The sequence below is a fragment of the Microcaecilia unicolor genome, chromosome 3 (assembly GCF_901765095.1).
Source record: "Microcaecilia unicolor chromosome 3, aMicUni1.1, whole genome shotgun sequence".
In the NCBI taxonomy this organism is placed as follows: Eukaryota; Metazoa; Chordata; class Amphibia; order Gymnophiona; family Siphonopidae; genus Microcaecilia; species Microcaecilia unicolor.
In genome coordinates, this window is record NC_044033.1 from 43,968,989 (window position 1) to 43,985,334 (window position 16,346).

At 42.9% G+C, this 16,346-nt stretch overlaps 1 protein-coding gene across 2 annotated transcripts in view; it reads left to right on the forward strand.

Moving 5' to 3' along the window:
* The window catches only part of SPTBN1 (spectrin beta, non-erythrocytic 1), a 547,674-nt gene that overhangs the window by 430,229 nt on the left and 101,099 nt on the right, over positions 1–16,346 (forward strand). For both annotated transcript variants that reach the window (XM_030195847.1, XM_030195848.1), the window contains 3 exons: positions 2,840–2,930; positions 13,481–13,627; positions 14,511–14,774. In XM_030195847.1, coding sequence (XP_030051707.1) covers positions 2,840–2,930; positions 13,481–13,627; positions 14,511–14,774 — 502 coding nt within the window. The remainder of the gene's footprint in view (positions 1–2,839; positions 2,931–13,480; positions 13,628–14,510; positions 14,775–16,346) is intronic.

Below are 16,346 nucleotides of genomic sequence, written 5' to 3' on the forward strand. Positions count from 1 at the left end.
CCTGCCTTTCCCGACAGTGGGCCTGGACGAGTGCCTCCGAGCCATCCTTCTGGGAATTCTGGAAGGGCTGATGCACCAGGCTGTGCCGGCACTGGGGGTGCTTGCGCCCCCGGCGCCGTTGGTGGAGGCGCCGGTGTGCTCTAGCCCGATGCCGAGGCCTCCGACGCCGCTTGCGGCACCGGTGTCAACCGCCACGCAGGTGGAGTCCCCGTCGATATCAATGGAGGGAGCTTAATCCCCGCCGGCGTGGGAGTCCACCGCTCGACGCCATCACCGAGGACGTGGTTCCTCGCAGTCGAGACGGGCCCGGTTGAGGTCTGAGCTGCAAGAGCTCATGTCCGACACCGAGGAAGAGGCCTCGTGGGGGGAGTAGGAGGACCCCAGATATTTCTCTTCAGAGGAGTCTTGTGGGCCTTCCCTCCGACCCCACTCCTTCACCGGAGAGGAAGCTCTCGCCCCCTGAGAGCCTCTCATTTGCCTCCTTCGTCAGGGATATGTCTATTTGCATTCCCTTTCCCGTGGTCACCATGGATGAGCCGAGGGGTGAGATGCTCGAGGTCCTCGACTATTCATCACCACCTAGAGAGTCTTCCACGGTGCCATTGCACAATGTCCTTAAGGAGACACTGCTTCGGAACTGGCTGAAGCCATTATCTAATCCCACCATCCCCAAGAAAGCGGAGTCCCAATACAGGATCCACTCAGACCCAGAGTTGATGCGGCCCCAATTGCCTCATGACTCGGCGGTCGTGGACTCTGCTCTCAAGAGAGCACGGAGTTTGAGGAATACCGCCTCGGCGCCCCCTGGGCGGGAGTCTCGCACTCTGGACTCTTTTGGGAGGAAGGCCTACCAATCTTCCATGCTCGTGACCCGCATCCAGTCATACTAGCTCTACATGAGCATTCACATGCGGAGCAATGTGAGGCAACTGGCGGATCTGGTCGACAAGCTCCCTCCGGAGCAGTCCAGGCCTTTTCAAGAGGTGGTCAGGCAGCTGAAGGCGTGCAGAAAGTTCCTGTCCAGGGGGTATCTATGACACCTGTGATGTGGCATCCCGAGCTGCGGCCCAAGGTATAGTGATGCGCAGACTCTCCTGGCTGCGTGCCTCTGACCTGGACAACCGCACCCAGCAGCGACTGGCGGATGTCCCTTGCCGGGTGGATAACATTTTCGGCGAGAAGGTCGAGCAGTTAGTGGACCAACTACACCAGCGGGAAACCGCTCTCGATAAGCTCTCCCACCGGGCGCCTTCAGCATCCACCTCTGCAGGTGGACGTTTTTCCCGGGCCCGGCAGGCTGCACCCTACGCCTGCAGCAAGCATAGGTACACCCAGCCGGCCCGAAGGCCTCCTCAGGCACAGGGACAGTCCCAGCGCGCTCGTTCCCGTCAACAGCGTGCGCCTAAGCAGCCCCCTGCGCCTCCACAGCAAAAGCCAGGGACGGGCTTTTGACTGGATCCATGGGAACATAGCTGTACCAGACGACCTGCCGGTCGGAGGGAGGTTGAAAGCTTTTCACCAAAGGTGGCCTCTGATAACCTCCGACCAGTGGGTTCTCCAAATAGTGCAATGCGGATACACCCTGCATTTGGCCTCCACTCCACCAAATTGCCCACCGGGAGCCCAATCCTTCAGCTCCCATCACAAGCAGGTACTTGCAGAGGAACTCTCCGCCCTTGTCAGCGCCAATGCAGTCGAACCCGGGCAGGAAGGGCAGGGATTCTATTCTAGGTACTTCCTTGTGGAAAAGAAAACAGGGGGGATGCGCCCCTTCCTAGACCTGAGAGGCCTGAACAAATATCTGGTCAAAGAGAAGTTCAGGATGCTTTCCTTGGGCACCCTTTTACCAATGATTCAGAAAGACGATTGGCTATGTTCCCTGGGGTTTAGGAAGCTACTTCAATGTAGGTTCTCATAACCACTTCAAATTAAGCCAGCTGGTGTGTTGCTTATCCCCATCAAACCACTTGTGCACAGGCTTTTCACTGCACGTAGGTGATCTCTCAGGAGCTAATTATAGGTACATATTTATTTCAGGATGTGTTTGGCCCTGGTTAATTATTTTAGTCTTTTCTCTTTTTGTCCCACATTCATCTCCTGAAGTGGGCTGGGTAGGCAGTCATGGCTGGTTCTGTTTCTGTTATACTAAGTTTCCTTTCCTATCAGCTTTGCACTTTTCTATGTTCTTTTATCATTTTATTTTAATCTATTGTAAACCACCTAGAAAGTCCACTACTTAGGTGGTTTATCAAATGATCATAAACATGCAGGCAGAGCGGATGAAGGTTAGTTGCCGGGAAAAAGTGGAAAAAATAGAGGTGAAGAGAAGGGGGTAGACACATGCAGATGAAAGAAAACAGAGTGACAGAGGCAGTACCCAATGGCCAGACATAAAGTGCATGGTTATTGGGCTGAAGGGAAAGCTATAGTCCATGTCTCAAGAATTGTCATTGGAATGATTGGACTAAATAAATTGGTAGTTGTGGAACCCTGGGTAACTATAATGAAGATTCTCAATTCCATAGCATCAGTAGAGGTGAGTTCCTCTTGAGTTAGAAACCTAAAAGCAGGAGGAAGCCACTGAATGAAAAAAATCATAAAACTACATGGAGTGAAATTGTAAGTGTGCACGTGTACAGCCTGATGAGGTGTTCCAGTCTGGTTCTCTGTAATGTTTCTACTACTGTGTCTGGGACTTTAACAGGAAAATGAATCTGAGATAATGTTTATTTGTAATAAGCCTTCCCATGATGAACCAGAAATAATTTTAAAAATAAAATCCAAAGCTATAACTTGCCACCTCTTAATAATGAAAATGCTTTGTGTTTTAATTAAATAGACATAAAAAGAATCGAGAGACAGCCAGCGAACTTCTGATGCGACTGAAAGACAACCGGGATCTTCAGAAGTTTCTTCAGGATTGCCAGGAGGTATTTGTCATCAGAATCTCTTTAGCATTCCACTTCTGTGCGGTGAAAGTTATGTAATTGCACTATATCTTTTTTGAGATGCGGCGACCAGAATTGAACATAATATTCGAGGTGCGGTCGCACCATGGAGTGATATAAAGGCATTATAACATCCTCATTTTTGTTTTCCATTCCTTTCCTAATAATACCTAACATTCTATTTGCTTGCTTAGCCGCAGCAGCACACTGAGCAGAAGGTTTCAACGTATCATCAACGATGACACCTAGATCCCTTTCTTGGTCCGTGACTCCTAACGTGGAGCCTTACATGACGTAGTTATAATTCTGGTTCCTCTTTCCCACATGCATCACTTTGCACTTGCTCACATTAAATATCATCTGACTGTCTATTTTGAAAGTTTAGCAGCTGAATATCATCACTTGGATTTATCTGGTACCATCCCAGAACACTTTGCCCAGTCTCGTAAGGTCCTCTTGTAATTTTTCACAATCCTCCTGCGATTTAACGACTTTGAATCACTTTGTGTCATCAGCAAATTTAAATTACTTCACTAGTTACTCCCATCTCTAGGTCATTTATAAATATGTTAAAAAGCAGCAGTCCCAGCACAGAGCCCTGGGGAACCCCACTAACTACCCTTCTCCATTGAGAATGCTGACCATTTAACCCTACTCTCTGTTTTCTATCTTTTAACCAGCTTTTAATCCACAATAGAACACTACCTCCTATCCCATGACTCTCCAATTTCCTCTGGAGTCTTTCATGAGGTACTTTGTCAAACGCCTTCTGAAAATCCAGATACACAATATCAACCGGCTCACCTTTATCCACATGTTTGTTCACCCCTTCAAAGAAATGTAGTAGATTGGTGAGGCAAGATTTCTCTTCACTAAATCCATGTTGACTTTGTCTCATTAATCCATGCTTTTGAATATGCTCTGTAATTTTGTTCTTAATAATAGTCTCTACCATTTTGCCTGGCACCGACGTCAGACTCACCGGTCTATAATTTCTCGGATCTCCTCTGGAACCTTTTAAGAAATCGGCGTTACATTGGCCACCCTCCAATCTTCCGGTACCATGCTCGATTTTAAGGATAAATTACATATTTCTAACAATAGCTCTGCAAGCTCATTTTTCTGTTCTATCAGTACTCTGGGATGAATACCATCCAGTCCAGGAGATTTGCTACTCTTCAGTTTGTAGAACTGCCCCATTACATCCTCCAGGTTTACAGAGAATTCATTAAGTTTCTCCGAGTCGTCAGCTTCGAATACCATTTCTGGCACCGGAATCCCACCCAAATCTTCCTCCGGTGAAGACCGAAGCAAAGAATTCATTTAATCTCTCCGCTACGGCTTTGTCTTCCCTGCTCGCCCCTTTTATTCCTCGGTCATCTAGTGGTCCAACTGATTCTTTTGCCAGCTTCCTGCTTTTAATATACCTAAAAAAAAAAAATATTTTACTATGTGTTTTTCGAAGTCCCTTTTAGCTTTCCTTATCAGGGCTTTGCATTTGACTTGAAATTTATTTTCAGTCGGTTCCTTCTTCCATTTTCTGAAGGATTTTCTTTTAGCTCTAATAGCTTTCTTCACCTCACTATTTAACCACGCCAGCTGTCGTTTGGTCTTCCATCCTCCTTTTTTAATACATGGAATATATTTGGCCTGGGCTTCCAGGATGGTGTTTTTGAACAGCATCCACGCCTGATGTAAATCATATTATGATCACTGTTATCAAGCGGCCCCATTACCTCCCGCACCAGATCATGCGCTCCACTAAGGACTACGTCTAGAATTTTTCCTACTCTCATCGGTTCCTGTACCAGCTGCTCCATAAAGCTGTCCTTGATTTCATCAACGAATTTTACCTCCCTAGCGTGTCCTGATGTTACATTTACCTAGTCAATATCAGGGTAATTGAAATCACCTATTATTATTATGTTGCCCAGTTTGTTTGCGTCCCTAATTTCCTTTAACATTTCTGTGTCTGTCTGTTCATCCTGGCCAGGCAGACGGTAGTACACTCGTATCATTATCCTTTTCCCCTTTACACATGGAATTTCAATCCCCAGTGATTCCGAGAAGTGTTTTGTTTCCTGCAGAATTTTCAATCTATTTGATTCAAGGCTCTCGTTAATATATAATGCTACCCCTCCACCAATTCGATCCACCCTATCACTATGATATAATTTGTACCCCAGTATGACAGTGTCCCACTGGTTATCCTCCTTCCACCAGGTCTCAGAGATGCCTATTATATCTAATTTTTCATTTAGTGCAATATATTCTAACTCTCCCATCTTATTTCTTAGGCTCCTGGCATTCGCATATAGACATTTCAAACTGTGTTTGTTGCTCCTATTTACATCATGCTAAGTACTTGACAGTACTAATTTGGAATCTTTTGTCTGATTTTTTTTTTTTTTTTTAATTTAGGGATGATTAGGTTGGTTCAGCTGGGATGTGTAATATCACTTACACAAATGTTAAAGAGAACCGGCCCAAGAACTGAACCTTGCGTCACACCATTGGTAACATCATTTTCCTCAGAATGAACTCCCTCTACCCTCTGTCACCTTCCATGCAACCTGTTCCTAGTCCAGTTGGTCAGTTTAGGGGCACATACAGAGGGCACTCAGTTTATTTATTAGTTGTTTATGCTAAACCATGTTAAAGGCTTTGATAAAATCTAGCATTCCCCCTCGATCTAACTTTCTAGTCACAGTCCAAGAAAATAATCTGATTCATCTGGCACAGAGCTGCCTCTAGTGGAACCATGTTACCTTGGGTCCTGTAATCCATTGGATTCCAAAAACTTTACTATTCTCTGTTTTAAAAGCGTTTCCATTAATTTACTTACCACAGAAGTCAGTTGCCGGCCTGTAGTTCCCAACCTCTTCCTTACTTCCGCTTTTGTGGAGAGGAACCACATCTGCTCTTCAGCCCTCTAGGTCCACTCCTGACTTTGGAGAAGCATTGGAAAGGTCAGCCAGTGAAGCCACTAGAACTTCCCTAAATTCCTTCAGTACCCTCAGTTGTATGCCATTTGACCACATTGCTCTTCCAAAATGAGATGGTTACTGGTTTGAGCTAAAATTGAATCTGTGGAGAACAGCCTTAATGCTTTAACTTAGGAAGTGCAATTATATGGAGTACAGTAATAGGTGGAGAAGCTGCTGGCCTGGCAGCTGAGAAAACACGAAAGTTGTAGAATAGTAACAGGCTCCTTACAAAGGAGGGTATGAAGTTACATTCTAATGAGGAAATATGCTTGGTATTTAGGAAATTGTATCAGGAGCATTATAGCATCAGGGGATCACCTGAGTATTGTAGTTTATTAATCTTCCTAATGTGGAGAAGGAGGTAGTTAAGGATTATATAAATTGCCCGATAGGGATGGAAATAGTTGTTAAGAATTTGCCACAGGCGAGAACAGCTTCCCTGTGGAATATTATCAGCTTTTGAGGGAGGGGATTTCTACAATATTGACTAAGGTATTTAATCACACCTTAGAGGTCTTTCTCCTCCCATACATCATATATCTTTCTCATATGGTGGGAAAATGTGGGATACAAATGCTAATATTTTGGCCTCAATTATGATGATAAGATCTTTATAAAGACATTGGCAAGACAAATTGAAGCTAGGTTAGCCAAGATAATATACAGAATTTGTTATGAATAAAGCATATGTCGGGAATATGAGAAGGGCAATTAATTTGCTTTAAATTCTGAAGGTACAAAAGATAGCAGCCATCTCTGTTGCCTTAAATGCAGAAAGTATTTCATTGGGTAGAGTGTCGCATGAAAGACTCCAAAGGAAACTGGGATCGGAGGCAGTGTATTATTATGGATTAAGAGCTGGTTAAAGGATAAGAAGCAGAGAGTAGGGTTGAATGGCCATTATTCTCGATGGAGAAGGGTAGTTAGTGGGGTCCCTCAAGGGTCTGTACTGGGACCGCTGCTTTTTAACATATTTATAAATGACCTTGAGATGGGAGTAACTAGTGAGGTAATTAAATTCGCAGATGACTCAAAGTTATCCAGGGTCGTCTCGTCGCGGGAGGAGTGTGAAAAACTACAAGAAGACCTTGTGAGACTGGGGGATTGGGCGTCCAAATGGCAGATGAAGTTCAACGTTGACAAGTGCAAAGTGATGCATGTGGAAAGGAGGAACCCGAATTACAGCTATGTTATGCAAGGTTCCGCATTAGGAGTTATGGACCAAGAAAGGGCTCTGGGAGTCGTGGATAGGACGTTGAAATCTTCAGCTCAATGTGCTGCGGTGAACAGAATGTTAAGTATTATTAGAAAAGGGTTGGAAAACAAGCATGAGGATGTTACAATGTTGTTATATCGCTCCATGGTGCAACCACACCTGGAGTATTGTGTTCAGTTCTGGTCGCCTCATCTCAAAAAAGATATAAAGGAATTGGAGAAGGTGCAGAGAAGGGCGACAAAAATGATAAAAGGGATGGGACGACTACCCTATGAGGAGAGGTTGAGACGGCTAGGACTCTTTAGCCTGGAGAGATGATAGCTGAGGGGTGATATGATAGAGGTTTACAAAATAATGAGCGGGATAGAGCGGACAGATGTGAAGCATTTGTTTACGCTTTCTAACAATAATAGAACAAGGGGGGACAAGATGAAATTAGAATGTGGTAGGTTTAAAACAAATCGGAGAAAGTTTTTCTTTACTCAGCGCGTAGTTAGACTCTGGAACTCATTGCCAGAGAAGGTAGTGACGGCAGCTGGCCTTGCTGAGTTTAAAGGGGGTCTGGACAGATTTCTGAAGGAAAAGTCCATTGATCGTTATTACATTTTGGGTTTTTTGCCAGGTTCTTGGGGCCTGGATTGGCCACTGTCGGAGACAGAATGCTGGGCTTGATGGACCTTTGGTCTTTTCCCAGCGTGCTGGTGCTTATGTGCTAATTATCTGAACCTCTGGCAGAACTTTGTTTGCTTAGGGTGTGCCCTATATTGGAGACTGAAGGTAAATTTATTGATTGAGTATATATCTGAGGAATTCCCCTACCTGGATAACTGGTTAATCAAGGCAGCCTCCCGGAAGTCAGCACACACCTCCATACTATCTGCCATAAAGCTCCTAGAACTTCTCAGATTTGTGATCAATTACCCCAAATTACATCTTCATCCAGTTCATACTTTAGAGTTCATAGGGGCTTTCCTTCCTCTACTGAGAACAAACATACTGAATCTCTCCATTCAGGTGTTCAAATCCATCCAAGTATCTGCTCGTCAGATGTTCCACCTACTCAGTCACATGGCTTCAGCAGTCCATGTAACACCATTGGCTCAACTTAAATTTCCAAATTCCTTAGTGAATGCTCTCCTCTCAGTGGTCCAAAGCCACAGGATTATTCTCGGCCTGTATTCAAGTTACTCCACAGCTATGCCACTCTATACAGTGGTGGATGGTGTCCCAAAATCTAACCTGGGGTATTCTGTTTCAATCCCATCTGAATCACAAAGTTCTCCTCATGGATGCCTCCATGGTAGGTTGGAGTACTCACCTTAACGGTCTCCACATACAGGATTCTTGGTCCCCATGGGAGAAACTGCATCATACCAACCTCCTGGAGTAGCGAGCAGTCTTTATCACCCTGCAAACCTTGCAATAACTTCAAGGTTCTACCACAACAGGGTTGTCTTCCAAACCCACCTCAAAGTCCTCCCTAAGGTGGTATTAGACCCACTTCAATCAGTCCATTGTACTTCCAGTCTTCTTCCCTATGCCACATTCATCCTGGAGAAGCAGCATTTGCATGTCTTAAACTGCAAGCATGTTCTAGCATATTATCTAGAGTGTACAAAACCTCATAGGAGGTCCTCCAAGCCTTTTCTGTCCTTTGACTGTGTGGGGCTCTTTTTCAAAGCATTTAGACACATGAAGTCCCACAGGTTACTTTGGTAGTTTGTGTGTCTAAGGACTTTGAAAAAAATGAACCCCTGTATTTCCTACACATATACTCAGGCTTGGATTGACCCTTCATGGCCTTGTCACCGCTCACAGTGGTAAGAGCTACAGTGGCTTCAGTAGCCCATTTCCTCTCTGCCTCCATTGAAGAAATTTGTAAGCTACATGGTTTTCTAACCACACCTTCACTACTCACTACTGTGTGGAGCAGCATTCTAGGCAGGATAGCCAGTTTGGACAAGCATTCCTGCAGAATCTTTTTACTACTTTAAGTCAACTCCACCCTCCAGCCCTTTTGTTCCTCCAGGCTCACTATCTACTTACTTGCCAAAAGTTCATTTATGTCATGAGCTTGGTAGCCATATGTGAGAATATTATGCCTGCTTGTCCTCGGAGTAAGCTAACTTACTGTAGCAGGTGTTCTCAGAGTACAACAGACATATATTCTCATATCCCTTCTGCCTCCCCTTGGAGTTAACATAGTAAATGATGACAGATAAAGACCTGTACGGTTCATCCAGTCTTCCCAGTAAGATAAACTCATTTTTACATGGTATGTGATACTTTATGCACGAGTTTGATTTGTCCTTGCCATTCTCAGGGCACAGACCGTAGAAGTCTGCCCAGCACTGTTCTTGTACTAAGTTCTGAAGCTAAAGTCGAAACCCCTTAAAATTTACACTCCAGCCCATCCATATCTATTCAGTCGCAATCAGGGTGTAGACCGTAGAAGTCTGCTCAGCACCGGTTTTGCTTCCCAGTTACCGGTGTCGCCACCTAATCTCCGCTAAGATTCCGTAGATCCATTCCTTCTAAACAGGATTCCTTTTTGTTTGTCTTCTTAGCTTTAATACTGTATTGCTGGACCTACTCTCAATCATCGGGTAGGGAGGCACCCTCATGTGTAGGGTGACGGGCTGTCTCAAAGATTTAAAGTGTCAGTGCACTTGACAATGTCTGCATTGGGCTCAGTGGATGACATCACCCACATGTGAGAGTGTATGCTTGCTGTCCTCTGAGAACACCTGCTACAGGTAAGTAGCTGTATTATGGTTATAACTGTTATATAAGGGCTGTATATTTTCATATGTGTCCAGTTAATTATTCTGTGCATTGTCCTCTGTCGAGATGCAGTGTTTCCTCCCACTGGTAAGAGAGAAGCACTTCTCACCTATGTACTACCACTTGCAGCTTCAGTCTGCTGTCTTGAACACATGGGGTCCTGTACTTTCACAAGATCCGCAGCCCATGTTTATGCGCTGAAAAGTAAAAAGTGCTTGTTTCCCTCCGGGTTGGGGGGGGGGGGGAGGGGAGAACATCAGGCCAAATATGGTTTGGTGTGCTATGGGGATTCAGTTGAAATCAAATGTGTCCAAAAAAAAAAAGTAGAGGAAAAGTATTCTAAGGGAAAAAAAACAGGGGGGGGGGGGGAATCTAGTAAGATAATAGCAGGTAGCATTATTCATAGGATGAAAAGTTCAAGAACAAGAGATTTTCATTTAGCTGAAGGGAGGCAAACTTCTAATCATATGCAAGAAATCTTTCTCACTGAGAGGGAAGTGGGTAGGCATCTGCAAAAGACTTCTAGTGGAGATTGAATTCAGATATGCATGGAACATACACAAAGGGACCACAGTGTCTAGGGTAGGGAGAAGAGAAAATGCAGGTTTATTAAAGCCTGTCTCAGCACAAATGAACAGATTGGTTGGACCTATGTGATCCTTATTTGCTATCATCTATGTTCCTAAGCTGGGGCAGGGAGCCGTTTGTGCCCAAGGGCCACATTAGATCCAAGCTGGCAGTGCAGTAAGGAGCAGGGTTGGGGCACATCTGACTAGAGCAGGCTGTAGTTTTTCCACCTCTGTTCTAGATAAAAACACAGCCTCTTGTAAATTTTCAAGGATTTATTAATTACTATAGCTGATAGACCAGAATACAACTTATTCCCCAAATTAAAAATCTGAGGCTCCACCTCCCCCCACTAATATTTTAGAAAAGAACCTGCCCGCAAAGAGATTTTTCTAAAATACATTCAGGAATGGACATGTATGTGGTAGCCGCAACCATTTTGCAATTGTCAACATCTATAATATCAACAAATGCAATTTGGCAGCATACACAGTTTGTTCTGAAATACCAAAATACAAGTGCTGACACTTAGATGTGGCAAGTGCCAATACCTATCTCAGCCATCTTAGAAACCTACATATCTGATTTTCCAATTGATTACAGAGCCTGCTATCATATAACAATATCAGTGGGGGGAGGGTGCACTGAGGGATCAAGGGGAAAACCTTTTAATCCCTCTATAGAGTACTGTCCAAAATGAGCACCTTTATAAAACCTATACATCCCTGGGAGCAGATGTAAATCCCAATGTTGATCTCAAGTGTTATAGACATGTATGTCTCTTCTGAAATGGGAAATGCTTGTATGTTGTCCTGTCCAAAACACTCTGACCATGCCCCCTTGCTATATGCACATACTTGCAATTTGTATATGTCAATTCCAGTTTTCTAAAATTGGGTTTTGTATTTCTATGCAAGATGCACATATAAATGCTGATATTTGCACATTCAAATCACATATTTCTAGAAGAACTGCATAAATACAGCTGTAATGGAATTAGATTAGATTACTGTACATGATCTAATTGGTGGTGTGATTTCCATGTCTAGTAGTGCTAAAGAAATTAGTAGTAGTAGTAGCAGCAGTGTGCTGTCTGATATTTTTGCCTAGATTGTTAAACCTAGATTTAACAAATAACATATATCAGTGGTCTTCACTAATTTTTAAGTTGGGGACACTTAGGATTCAAATGAGTCGAAGGTGGTGCATCAATTACATCCTTCCCACCAACTCACCTTCAAACTTTTCATTGGTGGTATCCTCAAGGAAGTGGGCGTTTCCAAATGTGCTCATCTATTGAGAAATGCCTTGTCCTTCAACATACAGCTCTTCCACCCACCCACTTCCCCCTTTTCAGTCATGAGCTTGAGTAGAGAAGGCAGAGTGTTTGGGGGGGGGGGGGGACAGAACGAAAGGTAGGGACCACTTTTGGCCCCCGGGTCTTGCATTGAAGAACGCTGGCCTATAGCTTGCTCTCTTGAGAATTACACTAAGGGTCCACTGCTTAAAGCTGCGACCAGTGTTAACGTTCAGTTAATACTAGGTTTGCGCACACATATTGTGCGCCAGATGCTCAGAGTGCTCAAGTGCCAGTGTTAACGTGCACAGTAAAGATAGCCAAAAATTGTATTGAAATGTGTGGTAATGAGGTCAATAATTACTTCTTTGCAATGCACAGACTGAAATGATGGCCTATAATGCCAAAACGTTTTCACCAGGTCAGGGGCAGCGTAGAAGGTTTTGATGAGAGGAGTATTTGTCAATTTTTCACATTGAACTGCCAGTTTTGTTTTCTTTAATAAGTGGAGGGATGTTCCTTCATGTTTTAAAGACAGATGGGAAGGAACTATCATGCACACGTATGAGAGCAAAACCAAAAGTTAAAGCTCAAATCCACACACATTCTTACACGCCTAAATACGAGCCTTGCAAAAATTCCATGTGCTAGCAATATTTGTGAGGCTCATGTTTAGACACTGAAGAAAAAGCGCTGATGTGTGTCTGGGCTTGTGTACAAGAGCCACTCTTACTGCAAAACCTTTATGTGCATGTGTCGGGCATGTTTCTTCCTCCACTTCCTGTTTAATAGTAAGATTTAACCGCATAAAATTTAAATATAATTTGCTTCAAGCATTGCTGAACTAGTTTTTGGCATTACTGCTGCATTGTGGGCCCATCTGTGCGTGGCTTCAGCATGCAGCTTTGAGCATCGGCCTCTGTTACCTCCTTTTTCTGCTTTGAGAAATCACTCTCAGATAAGCTGTAAATAGTTACCTTTAGTGAATGCATTGATACATATCTATTTTAAAAAGGGAATATAGGTACATAAATGCCATTATAAAAGTATTCTCTTCCCCAGGAGATCTCCACACAAAAGAACACCTATACTGAGGCATACACACAGCTTTCACATATTTAAATACATACATAAGCATGTAAAAGAAACATATGTGCAAACCTCACCTCCAGGGATACCTGCATTAAGGTCAGAGAAACTTGTGCTTACACAAGGTGTATGTATTTGGATTTTCACATTATGGACCTTATTCTATAAAGGTTATGCTTCTTAAATGGTATGCTAAATTTATGTGCATAATACGCTCGTAATTTAGGAGCATAAATTTAGGAGCATAACCTTTATAGAATAAGTCCCTATATCCATGGAATTTTTATAGACATCTATTTCTATGTATAAAATGCTGTTTTAGATGAAAATATGGTTTATTAAATTTACCCCTAGTTAAACACAGTCTACGATTTAATTTATGTGCTCATCTTCCACACAGGTTAAGACAGCCTGTTATTAAAAGTATCCTCATTGTGCTGTTTACTTTTTAGCTGTGTAGTAACCAATCACTGTCACTTTCAAGAATTTTCTGTTGCCTTTCTGGTTAGAGATTCCCGGGTCTGCTGTATTAAACAGATCCTATGATAACATAGGTTTTTCTTTTCATAATGATTCTTTGCTCTGTTCCCAGCTGTCCCTCTGGATTAATGAGAAAATGCTTACAGCTCAGGACATGTCCTATGATGAGGCCAGAAACTTGCACAGCAAATGGCTGAAACACCAGGCATTCATGGCAGAGCTGGCATCCAACAAAGAATGGCTCGACAAAATAGAAAAGGTAATCAGGAATGAAGTGTACTTCATTTATTTTTGTCCCACCTAAAAGCCAAGTGCTTAAGGCTTTGAAAGGAGACTTGTATAGCATCATCAGTGGTAAATATTAGATGTTTCAGCATCTTGTTGCTTAAGCTTGTAAGCTGCAAAGATAGCAATCAGATTTTTGACTGTGATTCTTTCTGTAACTTTGTGCCTGAAAAGGAAATGTTCTCCGGTGTATCTGCCACCATAAATAAAATGTTTTTGTTACGGAAGAATATAAACTTGAATGCAATTACTGTTTGCGACTTTTCTGTATATCAGCAACTATTACATGAGCGTTCTCTCCGGTGTTGATCCACCAGATCTTCTCTGTACTTGAGAATGAACATCCCATATATTGTTTTTATGAAATTTCTGTATTGGAATTGAGCATATAGGGTGAGTGTAGATGGTTTTGTTTCCCGTAACCTGAGGCAAATTAATTTTGCAGTCGCCTTTGTGCAGCAAAGTCTTGTCCTGTTAAAGTCCTTGGTGAATGAAAATGACACAGAGCAAATTCCAGTGGAAACAAAAGTCCAGTAGAAGATGCTGTCTAGATTTTAGCCACTTTTATTGTCTGTTTCAGTTACATTATTCCTGTAGAATTGTGCATTTGGCAGATGCGTGTCAAGTGAATACACAAAAGCCTGAATAAATTATTCTTTGTTGTTGCTCTTGTAAATTAGGTAAGCAAATTCCATGCTTTCTTGCACGTTCTGGGGATGATGTTATAGTACAACTATCTAGCCATGAAAAAGAAAATAAAAATGTTAGTGAAAACTGCATATTATTGGCATAGAAAAGTTAGCATTGACCCTTTGAATGTTGTTTATGTATAAATGCATTGGTTCTGTGTTTTGCAGGAGGGGAATTTGCTGATTGCAGAAAAGCCAGAGACCGAGGCTATAGTAAAAGAGAAGATGACAAAACTGCACAGAATGTGGAAAGAGCTTGAATCCACCACACAGACCAAGGCTCAGCGTCTCTTTGATGCTAACAAGGCTGAACTTTTCACCCAGAGCTGTGCAGATTTGGATAAATGGTTGAATGGCCTGGAGAGCCAGATTCAGTCTGATGACTATGGAAAAGATCTCACCAGCGTAAACATCCTCCTGAAAAAACAGCAGGTACACAAATTTAACAGTAGACCAACTAAAATTCATGTATACAGACAGTTGTAAGGGAAGTTAAAATTGGTTAAGAGTTTGCATACCTGTAGTTTCAAATTAAAATTTGTTTTTAAAGGTACTCTTCTGGACTGGTGAGCCCTGTTTATACTCACTGTTAAGTCTCAATGTATTGGGGTGGGGAAGGAGGGGAAATAGTGCTAGATGTTAGGTCTTAATTATTATTGCTTATGGATCTGGTTTAAAAGTTTTGAGAGAGAGAAAAACACACATGTATGTTATATATAAATGGTTGGATCAGCAGACTGGGAACTGGAGAGCCTAGATTCAAATACCATAGCAGCTCCTTCTGGCCTTTGGCAAGCTACTTAACTCTCCATTGCCTTAGGATATCCAAGGGTGGTGCTAGCAACCTCACCCTGTTTAGGGCCTGCCATGGAGACTGTCACACTTGCGGAAGTCACATGAGCAATTCACATCTTACTGCTGTGGGTAGCAGAGATGATGGAGATTGTATGCATACACACATCTCCAGCCAATGAGGAGGTGTTCAGTCATAACATATAAGAATGATCGAATTTCAGAATGAGTTCTGCCTAGCATTTATCCCACAGCAAGCAGCTTGCTTGCTTCAACAGCACATATGTTTTCAAGGCATGCCTCTCCAGATACTTGGGCTTGAAAGGCCATCAGTAGCTGAGTAGAGAATGGCATCCTGAAGGGAGGAGTTCAATTTTCAAATACAGTGATGTGAAAAAAAAAAAAAGGTATTCTTCCCCCCCCCCCCTCCCCATTCCTGATTTCTTCTACTATTGCATATATATCACACTTAATCTTTTTTGATCTTTAAACAGAATGTAATATTAGACAAGAGACTCCAAGTAAGCATAGTTTTTAAACTATAAGTTTAAGGAACAAAGTTATCCAATATCCATAACACCCATGTGAAAAAGTAACTGCCCCCTTAATCAACCAGATGACCAATTTTAATTGATTAGATTCTGCTGATTGAACACAGCCAGACTTGATTACAGCCAGCCCTGTTTATTCTAAACCTTGTATGTTGAACCTGACCACAAAGTTTATATAAGAATGCCATGCCATCATCTAAAGAAATTCCAGAAATGATGAGAAAAAAGTTGTTGAAATATATCCATCTGGAAAGGGTTACAAAACCATTTGAGGCTCTGGGACTTCACCGGACTACAGTGAAATCCGTGATCTCCAGATGGAAAAGACTTGGAATACTGGCTAGCCTGCCAGATTACTCCAAGAATGCAGCAACAACTCATCCAGAAAGTCACAAAGCATCCCAGAACATCCACAGGTCTCTCTAGCCTCAGCTAAGGTCGGTGTTCTTGACTCCACAATAAGAGGGAGACTTAAAAATGGGAATCATGGGAGAGTATGCAGTTGTGTGTTACCATAGAATATAATACCATGCATCCTTCATAGCCCATCTGTCATTTCCCTGCAGTGGTCTCAACCACATTCTAACTCACCCCTCTGAGCCTTCCTGAAATTATGCACAAAATATGCAGTTGTGTGTTACCATAGAATATAATACCATGC